Below are 17,408 nucleotides of genomic sequence, written 5' to 3' on the forward strand. Positions count from 1 at the left end.
CTCGAACTCAGAAATCCGCCTGCCTCTGCCTCCTGAGTGCCGAGATTAAAGGCGTGTGTGCCACCACGCCCGGCTTCTTTTCTTTTTAAATTTATTTATTTTTATTTCATGTGTATTGGACTTTTGCCTGAATGTGTGAGGGTGCCTAGAACTGGAGTTACACAGTCGTGAGCTGCCATGTGGATGCTGGGAATTGAACTTGGGTCCTCTGAAAGCGCCATACCCATCTCTCCAACACCAAGTATATTGTTTTCTAATCACATGCTCTACAACTGAGTTTCATCTTCAGCCCATGTTTTCTCAATAATAGAGATTATAGCCTGATCTCTGGAGGGCAAGAGGAATTTTTCTAAGTTCACAAATAATGGCGAATTGAAAAGTTATCTTTGGCAGAACAGTACTGATTGTGGCTCAGATTAAGTCAGGTAAATACGAGCCTTTGCTCATACAATGTAAGTTTGTTACGAGTTCATCCATGTGGGTTTTGGACAGTATCGATGCTAGATGATTGCAGTTTTGACACAGAACCCCAGTGTCAGGGACAGGAGTTTTCAGGCTCAGGCTATGCTGCCTATTGCCAGTTAATTGAGGGTATGGCCTCTAATCGGTTTGAGTCTAATCCTAGCCTGGCTTCATCTTTCATGAAGGCTGCTGGGGTCAGTTCTTGAATGTTATTGTATGCCCAACATTCTTTTGGGTCACGGAGCCAGGCACTGTGTGATGAGAGGACTGGGAAGATTCCCCGTGACCTTAGGAAGTGTAGGCCTCCTTCCTTGTGACCGTGTTGGTCTTGAGTCTCAGGTGTTGCGTGCTGGCACAGCTGAAGGACATTGATGAGAGCATTTTCCCAGGCCGCCTCAGGTTGCTTACTCATGTTCTCCCCAGCCCTGCCTTCTTTGACTTTAACAGGTGCACACTTGGGTTTGTGTGCTCCAAGTTTTCAGCTCAGAGCTCTCAGTGTCAGGACACAGAGTGTTCAAACGGAAGATGTTCCAACATTTATTTTATTTACTCCCTGCTGGGTTTGCCTCGGGATCTCAATATGCTAGGCAAGTGCTCTATCTCTGAGTTATATATCCCCTGCTACTGTTAATAGACAGACCTGAGGTCCACCTCACTTTGCCCTCTTGTTATTTCTTAAGTCTGAAGTTGACTCTTACGTTTATATTGAGAGGGTCTCACAGCTTAATTTGGCCTTGAAATCCTGATCCTCCTGTCTGTGCTGGGAGGGGTGTCCTACCATGCTGCAGCCGCTGCAGCTTCCTGTTCATTAGGCCTCGTGGGAAGTAACTTCTCTTTTTTTAATTTTATTTATTTATTTATTTATTTATTTATTTATTTATTTATTTATTTATTTTGAGACAGGGTTTCTCTGTATAGCCCTGGCTGTCCTGGAACTCACTCTGTAGACCAGGCTGGTCTCGAACTCAGAAATGCTCCTGCTTCTGCCCCCCAAGTATTGGAATTAAAAGAGTGCGCCACCACGCCTGGCGGGAAGTAACTTCTTGTTGTCGAACCATCTCACTGCTTCTGCTTCTTTTATTTTTATTTTCTGAAACCAGAGTTGTAGTACATAACTCAGACTTAAATGGAACTCAATATGTAGCCCAGGCTGACTCATTTACAGTGGTCATCTTACCTTAGCTTAGTGTTGTGATTATAGGTGTGTGCCACTGTATCTGTCTGAGAGAGTATATTTACTTTGAGAGGAACTTAATATAAATCCTCAAGCTGCAGAGAGTGTAGAATGCCCTGGGTTCATGTATGCTGTGTTTTACAGCTGGGGAGGTTTTCATGGTCTGTTGCCTTTGGGAGGGCTGGACCATGCTAGGCTGAGTGCGGATCCCCTGTGGACTCTTGGAGTGAGTGCATACAGAAGATAGAATAGGGCTGAGGAGTTATCTGTGGGGAATGGGTGTGAGATGACTTGGTGCATGCTGAGGTCATATTTGGGAAAGTATCCTTCTAGCAGCAAGGTTACAGTTTAGGGAAAGAGAAGACTTGAAGGAAGGTTAGGCCATAGGGGCAAAAGAACTTACTTAGGACTGGGGACTTGGGTTCATTGAGCCAGTCCTATCCTTTGTCAGGGTCTTAGGTTTCCTGATTTTTGTAGTAGGACTGGGCCACTTCCAGTGAGAAAACAATGAACTGTTATTTTGTCTAGTGTGAAGTGTGTAATCACTTCCCATTGCAACTCTACTGTTACATCTCCATGCTCCCTGCTCACTCTGGCAAGAGGAGACCATGCTGCATTTTAGAAGTGAATTTTAAGTAAGGGACTGAAGCCTTATTTATTATATGAGCTTTCCACAGTAGAGAGGGGAGAAACTCCTCTCTGGGAGAGTCTTAACCTTGTCACACTCACTTTCATTTCCCTTGTGCTGATGGACCCACCACTGACTTGTCATTGACTAAGTACAGCAGATAGAAAAATCGCTCTTGGAACAAACCTTTGAAAGTTTCTTTTAAATTCCAGGTTGATTCTAAAGATAGTTCTTGCCGCTCTACAAACTCTGAATTTGCAACAGAAGCTGAGGGTCAGAGTGATGCTATGGAGGAACCCAACAAGTTCCAGAAAAGGAAGAAGGACAGGCCTCAGGACCAGGGCTCAAGAGTGATCTACCTGAAGGCCATCCAGGGTATCCTGGGGAAGTCGATGCCCAAGAAAAAGGGAGAAGCTGCCACCACTCAGGGGAAGGCAAGCTTGGGAGACTGTCCTAACCAGGAAGGACCAAGCAGGAAGGTGGAAGGACCAAGCAGGAAGGTGGAAGGACCAGCCAGGAGCAGGGACGGACCAGCCAGGAGTGGGGAAGGACGGTCCAGGAGCCGGGAAGAACTGGTCAAGAGCGTTGAAGAGGGACCAGCTGCAAAGGTTACCGTTACTGTTCCTCAGAAAGAAGAGGCACATACAAAGGTTAGGGTGGAGAAGGAAGCGTCTGCACTAGACAGGAGCAGCCTCAGTGACAGAAGAGTGATCATAGATTCTGTGAAGAAAAGTAGTGAGGAGCTGCTTGGGGACCGAAGGACAGTCATTGACAAACCCTCTCCAGCCCTGGAATTTTTTGATAACTCTGACTCTCCTGCAGATATTCAAAAGGTAAATGAACACACACCAGATTTCTTTGGTTCAGTTTTTTGGGTTTTGAATTCTCTTAATTATGTATATTTGTCATTTAGTCTTTCTAGTTTGATCCTAAGTGATATAGATGAAACTATTCTTAGTTTCGTTCCCCATCCTGACCTCTGTTTCCCACCATTAGGAGGATCAGACTCAGGGCCTTAGGAATTCTAGGCTAGAACTCTAACTCCTAGCTCCTCTGAGGATCGTAAGCAGTGCTTTATTCAACATGGACTCCAGGAAATTAGTGCCTCTCTTCTGCCATTCCTTTCAGTTATTAATAAACTTCAAATCAGCTTTTTAAAAAATACCTTAAAATTCTATTAAATGTAGGGTGTAGGTTTGCCTTTATTGAAAAAGACCAACATGATAGTGGCTTAAACAAAATAAAATTTTGTCTTAAGATGGGTCCCATCCCAACTGCAGGGATCTTGGTGCCTTCTGTGTTGATGCTCTGCCCTGCTAAATACAGTATCGATCTTATAGCCTAAATTGGGGATGATGATAGACTTGAGTTTGTTACTTAGACATTGGCCAGTAGAAAGCAGATGAGAGAAAAGGAAATAATACACTTATTTTCTCTTGAGAACTTGGTTCAAAAATTGTACACGTTGAATCTTCTCACACTTATTTAGAAGCATCTGGAAAGGCAGTAATATCTAGCTTCAAGGGAGTCTGAGAAATTCTGCCTTGAGTCCCAGTGTTCAATCATCAGGTTCCACACTGATGGCTTTCATCTGAGCTGCATTGCAAAGGCCTTTGAATCACAAAGTTAGGTTGAATTTACACCCTTTGTAACCACAGAGTGGGATTAAGGTCTGTCTGTTCTGGAGGGGAGAGACCATTCTGCAACCACAGCATTGCATGAGGGAGGGGTTGGGTCGCCCATAGGAGAGCTAATTTGTTGCTTTTCTTCTGTGCAGCACACAGACAGAGAGGTGGTGATGGAGCATCCCTCTTCAGGGAGTGACTGGTCAGATGTGGATGAGCTGGCCACTGTGAGGTTCTCCCAAGAGGAGCCTGTCCCACTGAAATACTCAGCAGTTCCGGCATCCTCTTCCTTCCCCACGGACTGTGTTATGTACCCTCCTCATTTGTATAGTAGCCCATGGTGTGACTATGCCAGCTACTGGACTAGCAGCCATAAGACACCTGGATATCCATTAGTGGGATCCAGCAACCATGACTCGGCACAGGCTGGGAAGAGCAGCCAGGATCTTCGGAGTGTTCACTCCTCCAAGTCCCAGAGCATCTCCAAAGGCCTAGACATTGCCCAGGAAGGTAGGTTCCAGAATTCCCACTCACTTCGGTTCTCCAGAAGCACAGAGGAGGAGGAGGTGAAGGGGAAGAGGACATTCCAAGAGGAGACACCACTTCACCACACCAGAGAACACACATCCAGCTCTTTGCCAAGGAGCCACCGAGAGCTGAGCCTGGAAGAGGGCTTCATCGATACCCACTGTCATCTGGACATGCTCTACTCCAAGCTGTCTTTCAAGGGGACCTTTACAAAGTTCAGAAAGATTTATAGCAGCTCCTTCCCTAAGGAGTTTCAAGGCTGCATCTCTGACTTCTGTGATCCAAGGACACTGACTGATGGCCTATGGGAGGAACTTCTGAAAGAAGATCTGGTTTGGGGGGCTTTTGGCTGTCACCCTCATTTTGCACGATACTATAATGAGAGTCAAGAAAGAAAGCTTTTGCATGCCTTACGCCACCCCAAGGCTGTGGCATTTGGGGAGATGGGCCTGGACTACTCTCACAAGTGCACCACTCCAGTTCCTGAACAGCACCAGGTACTGGCTCTAGTCTGCTTTCCTTCAGACATTTCCTTTAGTGGTTGAACTTCCCAGTAAGGGCTATTAGTATTGTGAAACTCCTTGAATGCCCCCAGGGTTTCTCTGTGTAGCCCTGGCTGTCCTTGGATTTAGAGATTTACCTGCCTCTTCCTCCCAGGTGCTGGGATTAAAGATATACCCCCTGCTTTTTCTTTTTCTTTCTTTTTGTTTTTAATGTATGATTTTGCCATTATATCAAACTGGCCTTGAAATTGTGGTCCTTTTGCTTCAGCCTCCCCATGGCAGGATTATAAACCCTTGCCACCATGCCCAATTTACAAACTCAATTAGTGGAGGGTTTTGTTTTTGTTAGTTTAGTTTGGTTAGGGAATTTGCATTGTTGAAGATTAAATCCAGGATTTTTGCAAATGCTAGGAGTGTGCTCTGCTGCAGAGACACACCCCATAGCATTTCATTTGTTTTGTTTCCCTTTGTAAACCTAGCTACCTGGAACTTGCTATGTAGACCAGGCTAGCCTGGAATTGAGAGCGCTCTTGGTCTCCACTCACCTAATACTTAAAGGCATGTGTTACCACATTTGACTCCATTGCACTGTTACAAAAGTAAGATGGAGAAGAGGCATTTTGAGACTTTGTGTTTGCTTGCTTTTGGGTTTTGAGACAGGGTCTCTGTGTGGTCCGGACTGTTCTGGAACTAGCTCTGTAGACCAAATGGGCCTTGATTCACTTGCCTCTGTGTCTTAAGTGCTGGGGTTAAAGGTGTGTGCCACTGCTGCCCGGAACATCTTGAGATTTTTTTTAAAAAAATTACATTTATCTGTTTAGGCATATATGTGTGTTTATGTGCATGCACGTGTGAGTTGTGAGTTGGTTTTCTCCTTCTACTGTGTGGGTCATGGCAGTTGAGCTCAGTTGTCAGGCTTGGTGGCAAGTGCCTTTATCCACTGAGCCATCTTCCTGGCCCTTACTGAAACAGCTATTTTTAAAGTTCCATTTTAATTTAGTGGTGTCCATATGTGAATATATGTACATGGGTGCAGGTGCTGGTGAAGACCTAAGAGGGTAGTAAAGGCCCTGGTGGATTTCCAGGTGTTTGGGAGCTTCTTTACATGGTGTCTGGGAAATCAACTCAGGTCCTCGGGAAGGACAGGAAATATACCTAACTGTTGAGCAGTCTCTCCTGCTGCCTTTTTTGAAACTACTGCTACTACTTTTTTTTTTTTTGGTTTTCAAAACAGGGTTTCTCAGTGTAGCCCTGGCTGTCCTGGAACTCACTACATAGACCAGGCTGGCCTCGAACTCAGATTCTCCTACCTCTGCTTCTCAACAAGCGCTGAGATTAAAGGTCTGCTGCTCAGCACATAGGAAGCCTTTTATGGCTAGTGTCAGTGCTAAGATAGTTGCTTTCTGTATAACAGCAGCACACTTTTTTAAAGTTCATTTTCTTATTTGAGGTTAGGTATCATGTATCTCAGGTGGCCTTGAACTCTTGATCTAGCCGAGGACAACGTTTAACTCTGGATGTTGGGTCTACCTCTCCAAGTATAGTACCATCTCACAGGTTTGTTTGGTTTTATAAAATGAAGTATGCCTGTTACAGAATACTTTAAAAAGTTCAAAAATGTACGAAGAAGACTAATTCTCTTTCAATTTGAGATAATGACTATTAGCCGTCATAACATTGTCTTCTTCCTGAGTGTTTTTTGAACTTGACATTTAGGTAGGGGAAGAGTCCTGCGAGGCTTTCAGTGTACTTCTCTGATGGGGGTGCCACTGCCTCCTATTGTCCATCCATCCTTTCCTGGCTCCCAGGTAGTGTTTGTGGTAGAGCATGTATGTATGTATGTATGTATGTATGTATGTGGTAGAGCAGCTAGGAGGCCTTTGAAATCTCCGATTGTGCATCCCGCAGGCTGTATAGGCCTTGGGACTGGAGTGTTGGGATCCTGACTGCAGAATTTGGCTTGCTGGTTTTCATCTGGTTCTTTTCATATCTGCCTTGAGGTAGTAATGTATTAGCCATGTGACACATATATAAAGTAACTACATCTGAACACATGGGGGGAAATAGTGTCAGGATAGTGAGACATAATGCTTTTGCACTTGGGCTCTATCTTACTGAGAATTTCTGTTGTAGTTATAAACACAATAACTACAAGAACTCTAGAATAGGAACCTGGAGGCAGGAACTGAAGCAGAGACCTTAGAAGAATGCTGCTGACGGTCTTACTCCCATGGCTTGCTCATCCTGCTTTCTTACCTACCCTAGGACTACCAGTCTAGCGGTGGTGCTATCCACATCGGTCAGGGCCTCCCCATGTCAACCATCAATCAAGGAAATCCCCCACAAGGCCATATGGTGGGGACATTTTCTCAAATGACTCTAGCTTGTGTCATAGGGACAGACCATTAACCAGGATAGTGCCAGTGGCATAGGTTAGGTGTGCCGAGGGAAGAGGAGCAGTGCAGGGAGCTCCTCACCGAAGTGTCACACTTGTGTCACACTTGTGTAGCTGGTGTTTACTGGATGCCTGCTTGGTGACAGGAACCCTGATAGAAGGACTTGATAGTAACTACGCTGTCCTTTGTTAGATTATGAGGGGCTCAGATCACATCTAGGGTCCCAGAGTCACTGTACTCAAGCTGAACTTGGCCAGTGATCTTCCAGCTGTCACTGGTTTGGTGACATGTGACTCAAGATAAAAAATAAGTCAGGGAGTAGATTGTTGGCTGGAGAAGGGCAGAACACATACCTTAGAGAGTTCTGTCAACATGGGCCTCTAAACTAAAGAGGCTGCTTTATTTTTGACACAAATCTTAGATAACTGGGAAAGTGAATAGTGACCAGCAAGCAACCTGTTTGCAATGGCCGAAAGTCTTACTTTGAGGGGAAGAGTCCAGAGAAGGATTGTGTTTGCAGTATTGGGAGGAGTCAGAACTGACAGTGTGATGAGCACTTAAGCACTAGCTTGGGCCACACTAGAGTCCTAGGTCTGATCACAGAATACACAAGTGGTGAGCAGCCATAGGGACAGGCTGTGAGGCTTAGTTTTACCAGCTACTTCCTGAAAGACTGAGAAAATGGGGGACGTGTAGAGTAGCTCTCATTAAGTCTTTCCTTGTTTTTATCCATGTGGTCATGGATTTAACTATTTAATTCCAAGGATTAAATAAGGCTGTAGCTATTTCCTGAGTACATTGCATAGATTAACCGTTAAAGGATCAGCATACTTTGAAAAGCCAAGAAGAGGTAAAGGCACATGCATGTCACAAAGCTTGATGGCCTGAATTTTATCTTCTGGAAAAAGAGAACCAACTCCTGAGAGTTGTCTTCTGACCGTCCCTTACCCTTACGCCCCAGAATAAATGATAAAGATGTGATAATTTTTAAAAAATTGAAGGTGAGTTGGAGAGATGGTTCAGCAGTTAACAGAACCCATATGGCAGCTTACAACTGTATGTAGCTCCAGCTTTAGGGTATCAGACACCTTATACAGACATACATATATGCAGGCAAAACACCAGTGCACATACAGTAAAAATAAATCACTACAAAAAAGTTTAAAAGGTTACATTAGAATTATTATTAGCTTTTGCCCCCATTTTGAGAGGATTTGGCACACGGTTTTAGACGTGTAAATGTCATTCCTAAGTTGACATTACCAAAAGTGTGTTGTTACTGATGCTGAAGATACAAGCATGAGCTGTGTTCTACAGCTATAAAACCTGTGTATGGAACTGTCATGAGAGACAACTTGCTGAAAATTTTCTGGTGCTATTTATTCTAAACCTGGCAATGGTAGAGGAGAGAGAGACTTAACTCACTTGTTTACTTACAGTATTAACTGTGTTTTACCAGCTCTAAAGGATGAAGTAGATCCACAGGTATTTACTTAAGACCTAGGCATTTTGTTGGAGGGCTGTGTGAGTGTACAACTCTTGCATAGGGAAATGTCTAGAAGTTGGTTGCCTTGTAAGTAAAGGTGAGGTACTGAGCTGAAGGACAGCAAATTGGTATTCTGCATTCCAGATCTCTGCCCTTGCATCCCTGCACAGTGTTCTTCGCTAGCTGTTTAGGGAACCAAACCTCCGGGTGCTGGGGCAGGGTCCCCAAGTTCTGGGTTTGTCATAGTGTCTCCCTAGGGGACCAGTGAGGATTGCAGGTTGGTGAGCAGCACAAGGGCTTTGAGGAATCAGCAATGTAGAAAGGACTAGTAGATGGTGATCATGTTTACAAGTCTATTGTACAGTTTAGAAGCAAAGAATTAGAGACAGCAGAAGGGCCACTAATTAGCTGCTGTCCCTTTGTTTTCTCTCAGGTGTTTGAGAGGCAGCTGAAGCTGGCTGTGTCTCTGAAGAAGCCCTTGGTCATTCACTGCCGTGAAGCTGATGAAGATTTGTTGGATATCATGAGAAAATTTGTGCCCTCTGACTACAAGATCCATAGGTTAGGAGCTGGAGTTTCAGTGGGCACATGGCACTCCTGCACTAGCTGCAGATGAAAGAAACTCCAGGAAAGCAGTCATGCTATCTGGGTGGTTTGTGAGGCCTTTTGCGATCTCAATCCTTATTACATTTGAAAAATAACTTGAAATTATTATTTTTTTTTAGATTTTTACATATGAATACTTTAATTATATCATTTCTACCTCTTCCCCCTGTATTACATTAAAGAAAAGTTTGTCAGTTTTGAGACAAGGATCTTGAAAGCCTAGGTTAGCCTGGACCTCATAGATATCATCCATTGTTTCAGCTTCCAGAATGCTGGGGTTACAAGGTGTGCAGTACACCTGGCTTCCTGTTACGGGTAAAGGATCTTTTTAAGTGAATTAAACATTAAGTAGAACCACAGGAAACTTTTGGCACTTGACTCTGCTTATACAGCAGTAATTTTTTAAAAGCTTAAATTAATACTCTTTAATTACCAATGAGCTGTAAGAGGCTTCCTGGTTCAGATGTGGGAGTGGCTGCTGTAGGGTCCAGTAGCTCATCATACAGAAAGCTTTCCAAGGTTTCTGAAAAGATAGATACTGCTTATATTTCTTTTCCTTACTCGAATTTGAAAGCTCTTTTTTTGTTTTGTGATAGGGTCTCATGTTAGCCCCCAGACTTCAGATATATAGCTGAGGATTGCTTTGAATTCCTGATCCTCCTGCCTGTCTCCCCTCTGCTGAGATTACAGATATGTGCCACCATACCTGATTGAAAACTCCATTTGCCCAGTTGGCATCAAAGGTCCAGGTTGTTTTACCTGTCAGTGGCGACCAGTCCTAGTCTAGGAAGGTCCCTTGCATCCCTATACTGCATGTACCAGGCATGACCCATCTCTGGGGATGCCACTGGGGAGCTGTCAAAGACAGACAAGGGCTCCTGGGGATGGAGTATGCGGAGTGTAGGACAGAGGTGGACATAGATACAGAGGGAGCCAAGGTTAGGGGCTCTTTAGCCTGGCTAGAAATGGTTAGGGGTTGACACGTGAGTGAGTGCTTTAGCTGGGCAGAAGGGATGAACAGTATTCAGGGAGGCTGGATCCAAATCTAGGTCTTGTTGGGCGGCAGAAGAGGCTGGGCTTTCATCTACTATGCTTCCACCCACGGGGACTGAAGCAGGGTCTGAGGAGCAGTGGAGAAATGGTTGGGTTTTCAGGACTTTAACAATGGCTGTCTTGTTGGGCAGTGGTGGCACACGCCTTTAATCCCAGCACTTGGGAGGCAGAGGCAGGTGGATTTCTGAGTTCCAGGACAGCCAGGGCTACACAGAGAAACCGTGTCTCAAAAAACAAAAAACCACAACAATAAAAAAAACTCATGGCTGTCTTTAAAGAGACAGCTGGACCAAAGCTAAGAGACAAGACTAATTCTCTTGATGGAGAGTTGTGGCTGTAGGAAGCCCTGATTTGCAGATGAGTTGACAGTATTTCTTGCCTAAGAACGTGAACTGCTGTCACATTCAAGAAGAAAATTCTTTTTTTTTTTTGGTTTTTTTGAGACAGGGTTTCTCTGTATAGCCCTGGCTGTCCTGGAACTCACTTTGTAAACCAGGCTGGCCTCGAACTCAGAAATCCGCCTGCCTCTGCCTCCCGAGTGCTGGGATTAAAGGCGTGCGCCACCACGCCCGGCAAGAAGAAAATTCTTAATCCTAGCTCTTGAAAAGCACAGGCAGGTGTATCTCTGTGAGTTTGAGGCCATCTCTCTCTACATAGTGAGTTCTAGGACAGCCAGGGTTATTGTAGAGGGACCCTATCTGAAACACACAAATTCACCTGGGACCTAGTCACCAGTATTTTCACTTGGCCATTTCTTTTTCGTGCATCTGACAACAGAGACATTTTTTTTTTTTCCATACTGTGGTTGTAACCTGGGGAGGGCTGGTCTTTATTCTTTCTGTCTCCTCTCCCACACTTCTCCAGCCTGCCCCATGGCTGAAGTTGTGTCAGATGGCTGCCCAGATTGTGGGGTGAAGGTGGGACTGGTAGTGTTCAGTATCTGAACCTCATGCCAGCTTGATCTTGCTGTGTTTGGTCTGGCTCCTTTCTCAGCTTGCTCTGGAGTCTGCTTGGATGCAAATTTTTCTTTTTTTTAGGATCCACTAATGGGGCTGCAGGCCTGGAGGCAGCTAGGGGCTGCTGCTGAGGCCTGGGAGTAAGCCCTGAACTCTACTCTCCCACAGGCACTGCTTCACTGGCAGCTACTCAGTCATTGAGCCCTTGTTGAAGTACTTCCCTAACATGTCGGTGGGCTTCACAGCAGTGCTGACCTACTCCTCCGCCTGGGAGGCTCGGGATGCCCTTAGACAGATCCCGTTGGAGAGGATCATTGTGGAAACAGACGCACCCTACTTTCTCCCTCGCCAGGTAGGACTGTCTTCAGACCGACCTGAGGCACTGAGGCGAGTGGGTGGGAGGCTGGCTGGGCCCGAGTCCCAGTGTCCTCCTGGTCCACCTTGTGCGGTATAGGTGTCTCCCTGTTGTTACTCTGTAGAACTGAAAGTCCTGGGGGCTGAGAAGCTGAAGGGTAACCACTCTCTTCCAGGCAGTGGAAAGCCCTACCCTGTAGAGGGTAGTCCATGGAAGCGTGGGACCCTGCTCACCCAGAGCCCCCCATGACTAGGACTCTCCCTGCACCTGCAGGTAAAGGGGTCTCTACAGGGCAGCCCCAAAGAGGTCCTTGCTGGGGATGGGATGGGGACGCTCTATGTGACAGACATGTGCAGAAGGCACAGCGATGATGGAAATGTTTGATGTCTTCCAGGTGCCGAGAAGTCTTTGCCAGTATGCTCATCCAGGCTTGGCCTTGCACACAGTTCGAGAGATTGCCAGGGTCAAAGAGGAGTCACTTTCCCACACTCTGTCAGTTCTCAGAGAGAATACCTGTCGCCTCTACAGTCTTTGAGCAGGGAACACGAGCAGCCATCTTCTGGCAAAGGTCATAAGAGCCTCATGTTTCTTAGCAGTCAACAATGGGAGTCTTTTTCTCTGGTGTAGACTAGTAACTGGCATGTCTAGTCTGCAGCCTCTGGGCAGCCTGTGGCCAAGATAAATTTTTGAATAGAGTTGAATAGAAGATCTTAAACTTCAAGATTTATGTATTTTGTAATTAGATTGCCTGCTTCTTACTGGTGGATTTTTAGATGACTGAGTTATATTACAGTGTTAAAGGACTCACCTGGTAGAGAAAGTAAATCAAAGGCCAGCGAAGATGGCTGAGTGGGTAAAGGCACTTTCTGTGCAAGCCTGGTGAACTGAGTTTGGTCCCTAGCACCCAAATAAAGGTGGAAAGAACTCGACACAATTGCTATATGCTTGCCGTAGCATGTATGTCTCCCCAAACATGCACAATCACAGTAATAATATTTTTTCTAAAAAAGAATATAAGTTTAGGGTTGGTATTAAGCCTGGTTTGTTGGTCTTGAACTTGGAACCTTCTTTTCTCTTTTAAACCCTCTAGGATGACCAGTGGCCTGATGGCTCCGTCTGTCTGTGTCCAAGGTGAAGGGTGTGTTGGAGATCCTGTCAAAACTCAGCAAACCAGGATGTTACCTTGGACCCTCATCACAAGACTTCACTTGCTGGTTGCTGGGTGGGTGGGTGGGTACTGTGGAATGGATTTGGGGTGAGGAGTAGTTTTGCCTGCTGGTCACAAGGCCCTAGGGTAATCAGTGAGGCAACAGAAAAAAAACATTTATGACACAGTGTACAATGAGATGGCCAGTCTGGATCCCTGCCCTTTTGGCCTGGGTTTCCCAGCAATCTGAATAAAGTCACCTCTTTATCTGAGCACATGTGGATATATAAATTGGTTCCTTCCCTGTCATGAAAGGAACTTCCTGAGGGAGGTCTCCTGGGCATTTTCTGGAACCTTGGCTGAGGTGCCACCTTGCATGACTTCCAGGGTTGCCACTGGTTCTATGTCTCTGAGGTGCCTGTCTTTATGATCTCATGGCGGTGTGATGGTGTGTCCTGTGAGAACTAAAGGAGGCAGGCTGTCTACTCTCAGTAAAGCCCCTGTGGCAGGTTGCTGAGCATCTGGGGCCCTGCTTTGTATCTTTTATAAAACACTGGGCCAGGAATATTTCCCTCCTTTCACACTTGTCAGTCTCCCTGTGTCCTCCACTCATGCTGCCCTTACCCCAGCTTACTGGGGGCTTTGGTCATTTGAATTGTTACTGCTGAGCAAGCAGCCTAGAGTCTAGGTGAGATGACCTCTCTCTCCCTTGGCTGTTTTCTGTGTTCTGTTTGTATTTTAGGGGCCTTCATTTGTTTGAGCAGTATGTGATCTAAATAGGTAGCTTTGTTCTGCTCTCTGTAGTACCTTGTAAAGGTGGCCTCATTTCAGGCCTTGGAGGTGATGTTGGCCTGGGCAGTTCTGTGAGGAGAATCCTGTTCTTAGTCCAGAAGGATTAGCTTGTGTAGTCCAGCACTTAACAGTGGGTTCTTCTACGTGACTTTGTCTTTGGATGGTGCACTTGAGCCTTGTGAAGTAAAATAGATAAGCTGATGGCCTGTCTGGTCTTTGCAATGGGACTCAGTGTCAGGTCTGGGAAATAGCTTTCATCTTTTCTTCACTTCTCTTGGTCAGCTCCTTTTTCTCTGCTTCACATTTTTCACTTAGGAAAAACTTGGCTTCCTTTTTGAAAGACTTGGGGTCTGCTCAGTCTGCCACACTATTTATTGTCACTCAAACAAGCTGTATTGTAACCATCTTTACAGCAGACCCTTGGTATCTTTGAGGCACCAATAGCTTCAATGTAGGGCATTACTATTGACCACTATACCAAATTGGAGGCCACTCCCTCCCCAGATCCACCTAACTTCTCCCAGACTTTGGCTTTCTCTCTAAAAATAAAGGGACAGGTCCATAGGACCCCTCCCTATCCTATGCTCATTTTGTGTATCTAGATTGTTTAAATGATGCAGGGGGCTAGTCAGACAGCTTGGCATTCTATGCTGCTTTCTTTCTAGTGCTGTAATAAAAAACTGACCAAAACAACGTTTATTTTCCCTGGCAATTATAATCCATCAATGGAATCAGGGCAGAAACTGAGGTAGGAAATTAAAGTAGAGGCCATGGAGGAACGCTGCTTGGTTTGTCTTAGTTTGTCGTCATGTACAACTCAAGACCACCTACTCAGGTGGTCTGTGTGCCGGATCCTCCCACATCCATTATGAATCAAAGTACTCCCTAGGCTTGCCTACATGCAGATTTTTTTTTTTTTTTTTTTGGTTTTTCGAGACAGTGTTTCTCTACCCAAGTGCTGGGATTAAAGGCATGCACCACCACGCCGGCCTACATGCAGATCTTATGGGAGCATTTTCTCCACTGAGATTCCCTCTTCCCAGGTGACTTTAGCTTGTGTCAAGTTGACAAACTAACCAACGTACTTGGGAATGTCTGTAGATAATTGTCAACTTTAACTGTAAGATTAAAGTGGCTATGAGAACACCCTATGTTCTCATAGCAATGTCTGAAAAGTCTGCTGCCTTGGAATGAAACATTCATGTTACTTTCCTGCAGACTTGGGTGTGCTATATAGCTGCTTAGCCTTTGGGCAGTCCATAGTTAAGCAGAAGAAAGAGCAGTGTTGTACCTTGGGGTGTTGGTGGTTCAGTTAGTTACAATGTGGGTTTTGGGATCTGAACTGACTCCAGACAAAGTGGAAGGATTTGTTTCACTGTTGCAGTCGGTCATCTTATTTTATACTATATGGAATTAAATTTTTGTTGTTGTTATTTTGTTTTGTTGAGACAGGGTTTCTCTGTATAGCCCTGGCTGTCCTGGAACTCACTCTGTAGACCAGGCTGGCCTCGAACTCAGAAATCCACCTGCCTCTGCCTCCCAAGTGCTGGGATTAAAGGTGTGCGCCACCACACCTGGCCATAGTTTTCTCTTAAAGGAAAAATTTTTTCCCTCTTGAAAATACCTTGTTCACTATAGAGATACAGGCTCCCTATTTCAGGAACCCTTAAGTTAGTGGAATTAATAATTAATGCATGAAGGAGTGGGCTTAAGAAAACTGACCTAGGGACTTGGGCGCTAAGTACAAGCCTGTAGTCCCAGCATTTGGGAGGCAGAAAGGTTGGTAATTCAAAACCACTAGCTATAGGTGGCTTAGCAAGGAAACAAAACAACCATGAGCAAAGAAAGAAGAGAATTGGCATGGGGACATGTTTATAATGATGTATTTTCTTCATACCGTGTCTTCTAACCATGTGCTCGGATGCATTTAATTTCATGTGACCAGCTGTTCTTCTCAAGGTCTTTCCCTCCATGTGCTAAGTCTCGTCCTTCATTTCTGCTCTCCTGTGTTTATTTCTGCCAGTTGTTAACTTGAAATTGTCTTCTTCCCATCAGGTTCACTTGATGAAGTCTCAAGGAAAATGAAAAATAAAGGGCATACCTCCCTGGTAGAGTGCTTGTGTCATGCACGCAGGCCCTGGGTGGGTTCTGAACATGCCCAGCACTGAAACCCCCTGTGAAACCCTAGATCTTTGGCAGTTGGGCTAGGGAAGCTGTGTTAGGATGGAAAAGCCACGACTTGCCTTGGGTCTGAGTTTCTTTGGTTGTGAATCTTCAGGTATTTGTTGTGTGACTTTGGGGGAGTTACTTGATTTCTCTGAATTCTCTTATAAGTAGAATTGCTGTAAAAATGGACAGAAATTAAACTCATCTGTTTGATTGTTCATGGTAGGATCACTGAATGGTGGCTGTTAGGACAGCTGTGTACCTGTTTACCCTTGTTCTAGAGATCCTGGGTTCTGCTTTGGGAATGAGTAAGGCAGAGAGGAGCTGGGGAAGTGCAAGGTCTTGGTGTGGGCTGTACAGCTGGTGCTCAGATCCATCCCTGCCCACAGTGAACTACTTGGGGTGTAGAGTCTGGCCAGAGTGTGGTCAGCATCTGCTTCGAATGGCTACAGGGCACAGGAAGGGAAAGGAGGAGAAGTACTTATTTTTGGTAAGGGAAGCATCATCTGACCAACTGTCCTTTCAAGGTCTTTCCCTCCATCTGCTAAGTCCCTTCCTTCACTTCTGCTCTCCAGTGTGTTATAGTGGTCATTTGTGACAAAAGTCTTGCTGCCTGTGCTATTCTAGACAGGTGCTGTTGGTAGAAAGGGCAGCAGGGCGTTGGTGCTGTTGTGTATCTTAGGGATAAACCTAGTTGATACCAGCGAGTATTGCAAAGACGGGGGAGGGAGAATGAGAGAAACTGGCTGCATTAGTATTTCTACTGCTGTGATACGACACCTTGACCAAAAGCAACTTGAGGGAAAAGGGTTTATTTCAGCTCACAGGTTATAGTCTACCACTGAGAGAAGCCAAGGTAGGAATTCCAGACCCTGGAGACAGGAGCTCAGACAGAGACTCTGGAGATACTGCTCACTGGCTTGCTTCTCTTGCTTGCTTAGCACACTTTATTGTAACCCAGTACCACCTGCCTAGGAGGAGCACTGCTCACAGTGGGCTGGGCCTTTCCACATCAATCATTAACCAGGAAAATGCCCACAGACTTACTTAACAAGAAGTCTGATGGAGGCATCGTCTCAGTCCTTCTAGGAGGATTATAGCTTATGTCAAGTTGACAAGTACTAAGCAGAGTGTACATCTGTGTGTCTTGTTTCCATGTTTGCCAAAGACCTCACAGCCACCTGGCTCTGTGTGCTATGTTGTTTGAACAGGATCCTGGGACGTCTAAGCAAGTTATAGCCTGGGGGCTTTGTTAGAGGGTTCTTTGGAGGAGGGCTGGAGTGGGTCTGAGCCGTCATTTCTAAGGAATTCCCAGATATAATGGCAAGGAGCACTGCAACTCCTTGGCAGTGGTGTGTTCCAAGTGCCTGCCAAGTGTGTCCTGCTCATCTCATGCCTTGGTCAAAGCTTCCCTTAGGAGGTCTGTGGCTTCTACTGCAGCAGTGTTGCTGTAGGTGGGCAACTTATCCTAAGTACTTTAGTTACAGATCCCGTCTAATGTCACTGGACTTTGGGACATGTTCTAAAGATT

At 45.4% G+C, this 17,408-nt stretch overlaps 1 protein-coding gene across 2 annotated transcripts in view; it reads left to right on the plus strand.

The window, feature by feature from the left end:
* The window catches only part of Tatdn2 (TatD DNase domain containing 2), a 32,614-nt gene that overhangs the window by 2,544 nt on the left and 12,662 nt on the right, over positions 1 to 17,408 (plus strand). Inside the window, exons 3-8 of one of the 2 annotated variants that reach the window (XM_021164757.2) lie at positions 2,477 to 3,097; positions 4,042 to 4,914; positions 9,236 to 9,363; positions 11,586 to 11,769; positions 12,167 to 12,340; positions 12,863 to 12,994. In XM_021164757.2, the coding sequence (XP_021020416.1) occupies positions 2,477 to 3,097; positions 4,042 to 4,914; positions 9,236 to 9,363; positions 11,586 to 11,769; positions 12,167 to 12,307 (1,947 nt within the window). In that variant the 3' untranslated portion in view covers positions 12,308 to 12,340; positions 12,863 to 12,994. Of the gene's footprint in view, positions 1 to 2,476; positions 3,098 to 4,041; positions 4,915 to 9,235; positions 9,364 to 11,585; positions 11,770 to 11,947; positions 12,046 to 12,166; positions 12,341 to 12,862; positions 12,995 to 17,408 lie in introns of those variants that run through there. The other variant, XM_029478385.1, reaches the window with a different exon arrangement.

Source organism: Mus caroli, chromosome 6, assembly GCF_900094665.2.
Source record: "Mus caroli chromosome 6, CAROLI_EIJ_v1.1, whole genome shotgun sequence".
Classification (NCBI taxonomy): Eukaryota; Metazoa; Chordata; class Mammalia; order Rodentia; family Muridae; genus Mus; species Mus caroli.